Here is a 9,931-nt window from a genome sequence, read left to right on the forward strand (position 1 = left end):
AAAGATATAGGCATGTTGATTGAGATATGAACTACAACTATCTCAGTATAAAGAGCAAACTTGTTTTCAAGCTCAGGTGAAAAAAAAGGAATCAAATGCAACTTCACTGCAGCTGGACTGCATAATCATTTAGGTCATAATTTCTGCTCCTTTCCTTTCTCTGAATCAAAGAAAAAATATTAGCTACCTAACTAAATATTAGCTAACTAACTGTACTATCTTTAACAATAAGTAATTTTGCATTTATATAGTTTCTATCACATTCCATATTGCTTCACATGCAATGAATTACTGCTGAATTGTAAAATGCATGCAAATATAGCACCAAACAGAAAATAGGTGCAGGAGGAGGCCTTCGGCCCTTCGAATCAGCACCACTCATAACTACAGTATGATCCCACTAATAGGAAAAGAATGAATGAAGTTCATTATATTTATTGATATTGGTTCAGGTACACAGAGAGGCTTTTGAGAGAACTGTATGTTCTTCAAAGAATTGCAATAAAATCTATATCCTCTAAGAAAAAAGGTTTTGTGGAACAATTCGGCAGTCATGGATAGGAACTTAAACCCATATTTAGTAGTGAGGCAGAAATGCCATCAACTGAGCTAATAATAAGATGAGTCATTGTTGTTCTAATTAATTAAAATACATATTCTTATGAATTCAGTTACTGTTTGTTATAATATTAATTTTACTACTGTATGAGTTTCTGGAAAGTGTAACAAAATTGAGCTTGATTGCAATATGGTTAACCCAAGAACCTAACTTGCAGGTGAGGCTTGAACAGAAATGAGGCCAACATAGTGACGGTAACTTAAAGGTCATGTTAGAATGAAACCCACATAAACATAGGACGTTTGTGAATCAGACTGCGGTGACAAAAAAATATTCATATGGTAACTGAAATTTCACTGTCCCAATTGGTGCATATGACAATAAATGTAACTTGAACTTGTATATACTGTCAAGGACTGAATAAACCAACTTGTCCGAGAAACTCGTCATTGAAGTATGAGATTTTCTTTGTGTGGTGTTTTTTCTTTGTGTGGCCGTAATTAAGAGGGCAACTGAGCCCCTCGCGAAAGCCAGATTCAGCATGCAGGACAAACACCCAAATCCGTCCAACAACAAGCAAAGTATTGCACGTAATCATTTTGATAATTCTGAAAAATTAATTTTGAAGTTAAATGGATTCAGAATCAGCAGTAATCTTAACTAATGCAAATAAAGCACAACTCTCCCTGAGATTAAGGATTATTCATTGCCGATACAGGTCACTCACGGTAGCTTTGTGGCAATTACTATCAAACTCTAGACCTGAATGTTGCTGTTTGAGAAAAGATCACAAACAAATACTTCAATGACAAAGCATGTCTGCTTTGCATCATTCAAATTACGAGGCAATTTAAAATTAGATACACATATAGGGGGGCAATTTGATTTTTAAGGGGGGCATCAGGTAAACATATGTAGTTTATGTTTCAGATGTTATTTTGAGTAAATTCCATTTTCTGAGAATTATTTCTTTGTCTGCTCGTGCTAAAATATGGGGGGCATCAGGATTTTAGAGGTGATTAGGTGGGGCATGGCCAAAAAAAGGTTGGGAACCACTGGGGTAGACAGTCCGAATCTTTTTCCTGGGGTGGAAATGTCACGACTAGAGGGCATAGGGGAATGTAAAAGACTAGAGGGTATAGCGTTAAGGAGATAGGGATAAAATTTAAAGGAGATGTGTGGGCCAAGATTTTTTTTTTACACCAAGAACGGTGGGTGCCTGGCACACCCTGCCAAGGGTGGTTGTGGAAGCAGATAAGAGAGTGGCATTGAAGAGACTTTTAGATAAACACATGAATATGTTGGGACAAGGGGGATATGGATCTCATGCGGGCAGAGGAGATTGGGTTAACTTGGTATCATGTTCAACACGGACATTGTAGGCCAAAGGGCCTGTTTTTGTGCTGCAGTGTTCTATGTTTAATTGAACATAGAGTGTAGGATACTCCTACACTCTATGTCCTTTTTTTTTTTTTTTTTGTCTAACTGTAGTCTTGTAGGTCTGTGTCCAAGATGGCTGCCGTGAAGGGAGAGTGGACGCTGGCACGAATTGGTTGCCGCTGCTCTCTCTTCACACTGTGTTTTTGATTTTCTGTTTTTGGATTGAATTCTGTTTTTAATTTGTGTCTCTGTGATGTCTTTATTATTTGTTATATTCCGATTATATGTTATTCCGATTAAATGTCTATTATTGTTATGTCTGTATTCTTTCTTTATGTCCTGCACGGAGAGGACGCTGGCGCTGTTTGTTCGCCGCTTCTCCGTTTGCTATTGTCTGTTACTATTGTAAAGCGACTTTGAGTCTTAGAAAAGCGCTATAAAAATAAAATTTATTATTATTATTACTCCAGTTTTGTGTCCATCTTCAAATGACGTCACGCGCTCCAGACAGCTGTGCGTACGCTGGTAATCGCGCCCGACCTTTACAGGACCATCGTGGCTCAACGCGACCACAAGGTCGCGTAATTTGCGTGCCAAGAACACGCAAGTGGGACAGGCCCTTAAGGCAGCGACTCTACTGTTGCGCCACAGTAGGGAAACTTAAACCAAATCATCTATACTGAGATTTCTGTATGTGAAAAAATATAATGGTCATTCTCAATGTGTCAGTGCATTGAGCTGTACTTCAGCCTGTCACAAATCCCTCTCTCTACCATGTAAATTACTGTCTAGTTCAGCAGTGATAGTGGTTAGTGAGAACAAATTTAAGAAAAAAGTCCTCAAATTCCAATCAGAAAGCACCGTACAAATTTGTCTCACCTTTGCACCTGCTACAACGCACAGGGATTCTGTGTCTATACACTTTGAATTCCTCAGACATCTCTCCAACAGGCGGTTCAGTTTGACTAACAACTCCGATTGTCTGCAAATCAAAAAAAAATTAGATCATATTTTACGATATCACTTTAAAAGAACATCCAGTCATTTTACACAAACAGTGGTAAAGAAGTGTACCAACACACAAAATTATCCTAATTCAAACGAAGAGTAGATTGCTGAAACTACAGCACCCATAAATGAGAAGCACTCTGTTCCAACATGCTGTAAAATATCAGTTCAAAAGGATTTCTGCTACTGAGCAGCTATGGTGCCATCAAGATGCCTGAGCAACATTTGATTTTGCAGGTACCACACCAGGACAAAAAAGCACAATTTTTATTTTATGTAAACATGCTATCAGAATATTCATTTAATAAATAAATTCTGAAATATCATGCATCAATATTTTATATTATTTTGGTTTTCTCAAATTCTGAATATTGTAGTCTTTCCAAGCAGTAATTGTGAGATAGTACTTGTAGACTTAATGCAATAATGCACACAATTTTCATTGTCTTTTAACTTGAGATTAATTCAAACAATTTAGGGACCAATGTCAATTTAACCCAAAGGAAAAGGTAGAGGAGCAGACGCTCAGGAAAAGCTTTTGAATCACCAACAATAACTCTTGAGATTTCTACATTAACGACACATGTTTGCATGGAATTTCCTAACTGAGGTCATTTCAGAGTTTTGATGGTGAAAGGTGTTAGTCAAAAACATTTTCCACATTCAAGAACGAAAAAAAAAAAACATGATTGGAATTGGAAAGAAAATACTGGTTGGTTACTCGAAATTTACAACAGTTGTCTTTCATTCCTGTTAAACTAACCTGCCGGGTTCAAATGCAGGAGATGCCATTGGAGAGAGCTCCAAATTGAAGAAGATGGTGCCTTCTGTCGGCCGACTAGGTTTAGGAGTAGCAAGTTCACATGATACTTGTGCAAGGACCCTGAAATCACAGTTGAAAAACAATTAAGCATCTTTTAATTTATTCTTGACAATAAAGCAGGACGATAAAATATCAATATCAATCATGTTAAAGTGCAGTATCAAGGAGGCTCTGTATTGGCAGAGGAGCATTTTTTGAAATGGAGTTAAATGGAACCACTCTACATCTTCAGATGGATGTCATTTTGAATTGCTATTGAAAATAAGTAGGGATTGGCTTCCCTCGCGACCTGGCATTTTTTTGTCTTTTTCCACAACTTCAAGAGGTTGAATGTGTAGGAAAGAATTGCAGATGCTGGTTTACACCGAAGAAAGGCACAAAATGCTGGAGTAACTCAGTGGGTCAGGCAGCATCTCCAGAGAAAAGGAATAGGGAGACTCGACCTGGAACGTCATCTATTCCTTTTCTTCAGAGATGCTGTCTGATCCACTGAGTTACTCTGTGGCTATCTTCAAGAGGTTGGAAATACTTAACAGAACAGAAGGAAAGACTAAGCTTGCAATGCTCAATAGATAAACTTGAGGAACTGCACATTATTTTCTGTTTAAGTGAATTACTGGATGCTGGACTTCAACTAAGTTTATATTTCAGATGTTGATTTCACTCTTCATTTTTATACCCGTGGACCCTTTTCCCCCTTACTATTCTCATTGCTTTGCCCAATCCCTTTTATCAATTCATCTTTCCAATCCTCCATCAAATTACACCTCTTTTCTTTCCCATGTGCTTAGAACCTGGATTGCAAAATTTAAACAGCATACTTGAATTAATGTTACCCAATCACAGGGAACATGCACCAGGTCCAGCATACATATGATTATACAGGCTGTATCTTTGTCTTTCCTTCAACATCTTAACAGAATAGGGGGAAGCCCGTAATGCTGAATGTTTCCCCAATGCAGCACAGCCAGTTAGTAAGAAAGGATAGGGGAGAGAGGACATCAAAACGTACTCATCCAATACGACAGTACTGAAACAATGGGGTACCAAGGCAGTACACCATGACCCATTCCAACATTTAAAATGCCAATTTTCTTCCAGTAAGGAATAATGCTTCAAACATAGACCAGAATAATGAATTAAAGCTCTCCTCTGATAAAAATAATTGTTACCTTGTTTTACCCAGTTCCACAATGCAACAGCCATATTCAGTTCCAAATGTTATCTTGATATTTCTATAATCATATGTCTGCCTTCCATCAAGACGCTGTTGATCAAAAATAAAGCACATTAACTAAATTTAAAACAAACTAGACAGCTTACAGCAATGTAATAACAAAAGTTGATACCAATATTTATGGTAGGTCACCGCTTGGATGTAAAAGTTTGTTTATTTTTCCTTGAATATAGAGCTCTTCTCCCACACCTCAATTTTCATTTCACAAAATATCAGAGGAAATAAAAATATCACCAAAACAGAGTTTATTTACCTTAGTTACGAATTAGAATGCAGGAATGGGTACCTCTCAGTTCTTGTAACTAACAATTACTCCACAGCCTACTTGCTAATACTGCTATTCTCATCTAGTTTTCCTGGTCTACATAATTGTGTATTGCCAGAAGTTACACTTACCTTTTAAAAATGTGTATCTCAAATTTACGTTTTCAAAATAGCATGAATGTCTAATGGTTGTCTGCTGTGCACAATCTTTTAGTAACCCGCCCAATCTGGTTTCAATCTGTCCAGAGATTGGAACAGCTTGCAATTGCCACCCAATGAAACAGCAGTGGTGTTAAAGCAGTCATGTTAGACTGTACCTTCCAAGCACAGCCAGCAGAACGCAGGCTCTCTTCTACATCAGAATTCTTGCAATAAATGTAAGTTATCTAGTTCTAATTAATTGCAAGATCTAAGAACCATTATCGACTTACTCCATGAAATTCACCAAACTCATCTTCCAAACTACTTCCATCAATTTAATTTGTGTGATCAACACAAAGATTTAAGTCCCTGTGAATATTGTCCGAATTTTCCTTATTACTTGATAAAAACTTTCTCCAACGTTATTGATGTAATTAAGACATGAGCTCTCCAATTATATTCTTATTATTGTGCTTGTGGAAATGTCACCTTTTCCACTGGGGCAACATGCACATTTTGCCAAGATCTGTCCTTTCTTAAGATCAAATCTCCTGGAAAACAATTTCCACCCATGACCTAGATATTTGCATCAACTGTTAGTTCATAACTATCTATTCATTATGTTTTAAACCATTTTCCTTTATTTCATTATTTGGTTTTAGTGTGAAATTCTATTTAATCCCATTATATTTTGCTTATCATTATACAAAAAGTGGTTTGTATCTTCTCCATGCTTCTCTTCTTCAGAGACCAGACCAGTGACAAGGAGGAGCGGCAGGAGCCGTGCTGGATCCATTAGTTTGTTATCTACATTATTAATTAGGATAACAACATAACCAAATCTGCAGCCAACACCAAAATTGGCAGTATAATGAGCAGAGGAAGGGCATAGAAACAAAGAATTGCTGATGTTGGTTAACACACGAAAGGACACAAAGTGGTGGAGTAACTCAGCAGGTCAGGCAGCATTGCAGTGGCCATTTGGAAAACATGGACAGGTGATGTTTCGGGTTGTCAGGTCAAGACCCTTCTTCAGAATGATTGTAGGGAGGGAGAAGAAAGCTAGAAAATGAAGAGCCTGCACAAAGCGTGGCAGGTAATGAATCGACACATACGAGTTGGAACAAAAGCCAGAATAAGAACAGAATAATCTTAAACTTATTACCAATAAAATATGTTTTAATTGCATCCATAGTCCCTCAGCCAACCTCAATCCTTGTTTCACCTCCATTGTTGATTCTAACGTCAATCACAACTCAAACATTGCCCTTGATACCAAACTGTTGAGTACAGCTGTCAGGTCTAACTGCAGCAGAAAAGGGGCATTTACCCCAGATGACATTGATCTTCTAATTCCCCCCCGACTTGAATATCATTTTGTCCCTATCCTGCCGTCAGGATACCGTTCCTGCCTTCAGATTTTACTCTTGTCCATTCCCCCCACATCCCAGACAGACACCTGCACAGATGGACTACTGCAGTAAACCATGCAGGTTGATGACAAAAGTGGGAATATGTGGAAGGGAGAAAGTTGCAGGGATACAGCAGGGTGGTGTGGAAATGAACTGGTGGGGGGTCTGGGAGGGCAAAGTCCCCCCCCTCCCCCCAACTGGAACGAAAGAAACGCAGTCCCAGCACTGACTGAGAGAGGCAGCTGATTTTGAAAACACCGCCCAGACAGATCCGCTCATCATCCCTCCCATCACACACAGATGCCCACGGTGTGCGGGCACACACACACACACACACGAGCAAAGATGCCCACACACACACACACACACACAAGCAAAGATGCCCACACACACACACACACACACGAGCAAAGATGCCCACACACACACACACACGAGCAAAGATGCCCACACACACACACACACACGAGCAAAGATGCCCACACACACACACACACGAGCAAAGATGCCCACACACACACACACACACACGAGCAAAGATGCCCACACACACACGCAAAGATGCCCACACACATACGCAAAGATGCCCACCCACACACACGAGCAAAGATGCCCACACACACACACACACACACACACGAGCAAAGATGCCCACACACACACACGAGCAAAGATGCCCACACACACACGAGCAAAGATGCCCACACACACACACACACACACGAGCAAAGATGCCCACACACACACACACACACACGAGCAAAGATGCCCACACACACACACACACACACGAGCAAAGATGCCCACACACACGCAAAGATGCCCACACACACACACACACACACACGAGCAAAGATGCCCACACACACGCAAAGATGCCCACACACATACGCAAAGATGCCCACCCACACACACGAGCAAAGATGCCCACACACACACACGAGCAAAGATGCACACACACACACGAGCAAAGATGCCCACACACACACACATACACACAAAGCAAAGATGCACACACACACGAGCAAAGATGCACACACACACACATATACACACACACACACGAGCAAAGATGCCCACGCACACACACACGAGCAAAGATGCACACACGCACACGCACATACACACGCACACACACATACACACACGCACACGAGGAGGTGCTGCCGCCCGGCCCTACACCGCAGGCCCGCACACCGTGAGCCGCTGTGAACACACACACACACGCATGGCCGCCCCGGTTGAGTTGAGTTGAACCGCACCTGCCTGTCGGCGATGGCCTGCAGGATGAGCTGCCGCTCGCAGTTGGACAGCGGCGTCTCCCTCATCTCCTCTCGTCTCCTCTCCTCTCCACCCGGCGCCCGCCTCTCACGTCACCAGCCGGCGACCAGCAACAGCAGCAAAGATCTTATCTCAACCTCCAGCAGCAGCTGCAGATCTCCTATCTCCTCCCTCCCTCCTTCCTCCTGATGTTCCTCCTCCTCCTGATGTTCCTCCTTCCCTTAGTTCTTGGTTTCTTGGTCCTCCAAAATATTCCAAATGGAATTGAAACTGGAGGTGGTGGAGGGAGGACTTAAGCCAGAGGCATCTGCAGTTCCTTCTTGGACTTAATCCAGAAGCGGTTTTTGGGAAGAAGAATATTCTCCTGAACTTCGAAGGTAGACAAAAATGCTGGAGAAACTCAGCGGGTGCAGCAGCATAACCATATAACCATATAACAATTACAGCACGGAAACAGGCCATCTCGGCCCTTCTAGTCCGTGCCGAACACGTATTCTCCCCTAGTCCCATCTACCTGCACTCGGACCATAACCCTCCATTCCTTTCCCGTCCATGCATCTATGGAGCGAAGGAAATAGGAAACGTTTCGGGCCGAAACCCTTCTTCAGTCTGAACAAAATAAATTCATCCTCATCTCCATTCTAAAGATACACCCATTTTTTCGGAGTCTGTGCCCTCTTATCCTAGACTCTCCCACTACTGGAAGGATCCTCTCCAAATTGACTCTATCTAGGCCTTCCATTATTCTGTAGTTTTCAATTGTCCTGGTGGTAACACTGGGTCTCCCTGTAACTCAGCCCGCAAGTCCAGGAAACATCCTGGTGCATCTTTTCTGCACAAATACTTTCCACTTGGTTGGGTAAATTAAGCTTCGTAAGAAGCTCAACACCATCCAGGAAAAAACAGCCTTCTTACCACCCTATTCATTATCTTAAACATTCCCTTCCTCCACTACTGGCACACTGAAGCTATAATGTATTCTATCTACAAAGTATACTGCTGCTGTACCTTCTCACCGATTCTGACAGCATATCTCAAAAGGTCAACAGCGGCATGAGAAAACACCATCTACAGGTTCCCTTCTAAATCATCAGCATCCTGTCTTGTCACCACAATCAGTACGAATTGACAACACTTCCTCCTCATTAAAACAGGAGCACTTCAAGGCTTTTTGCTCAGTCCCCTGCTACATTCTCTCTATACTCATGCACGGCTGCCTCACACTGCCGGAGACCCTGGTTCAATTCTGACCTAAGGTGCAATCTGTGTGGAGTTTGCATGTTCACCCTGTGACTGTGTATATTTTCCTCCAGGTGCCTCAATTTCCTCCCACGTCCCAAAGGCATATGAAAGTCTGTCCTGGGCCGAGCACATTGGTGTAATCACAACAAACACTCATCAACACCTAAACTTCCTTCGAAGACTGAGGAAATCTGGCATGTTGATGAATACTTTATCGAACTTCTATGAGTGTATGGTAGTGAACACACTGGCTGGTTGCATCAGGGTTTTGTTCAGCAACTCGAATGTCCAGGAATGAAAGAGATTACAGAGAGTGGTAGACATTGCCTGGTCCATTACAGGCATAGACCTCCCCCCCAACTAAGAGATTTATAGGTGTCGCAGCCTTAAAAAGGCAGTCAATATCATCAGACCCACACCATCCAGGCCATGCTCTCATTCATTGGGAAGAAGGCACTGGAGTCTGAAAACTGTGACTACAAGGTTTAAGAATAGTTTCCACCCACCACCATCAGGCTCTTGAACAATAGACAATATGTGCAGGAGTAGGCCATTTGGCCCATCGAGCCAGCACCGTCATTCAA

General features: G+C 41.6%; 1 protein-coding gene across 3 annotated transcripts in view; it reads right to left on the bottom strand.

The window, feature by feature from the left end:
• The window catches only part of exosc9 (exosome component 9), a 28,404-nt gene extending 20,159 nt beyond the window's left edge, over positions 1-8,245 (bottom strand). For all 3 annotated transcript variants that reach the window (XM_033017185.1, XM_033017184.1, XM_033017186.1), the window contains exons 1-4: positions 8,087-8,245; positions 4,943-5,037; positions 3,711-3,830; positions 2,819-2,921 (exon numbers count right to left, since the gene is read on the bottom strand). In XM_033017185.1, coding sequence (XP_032873076.1) covers positions 2,819-2,921; positions 3,711-3,830; positions 4,943-5,037; positions 8,087-8,152 — 384 coding nt within the window. In that variant the 5' untranslated portion in view covers positions 8,153-8,245. The remainder of the gene's footprint in view (positions 1-2,818; positions 2,922-3,710; positions 3,831-4,942; positions 5,038-8,086) is intronic.
• Between the last annotated feature and the right edge of the window lie 1,686 nt (positions 8,246-9,931).

This window comes from Amblyraja radiata, chromosome 1, assembly GCF_010909765.2.
Source record: "Amblyraja radiata isolate CabotCenter1 chromosome 1, sAmbRad1.1.pri, whole genome shotgun sequence".
Lineage (NCBI taxonomy): Eukaryota > Metazoa > Chordata > Chondrichthyes > Rajiformes > Rajidae > Amblyraja > Amblyraja radiata.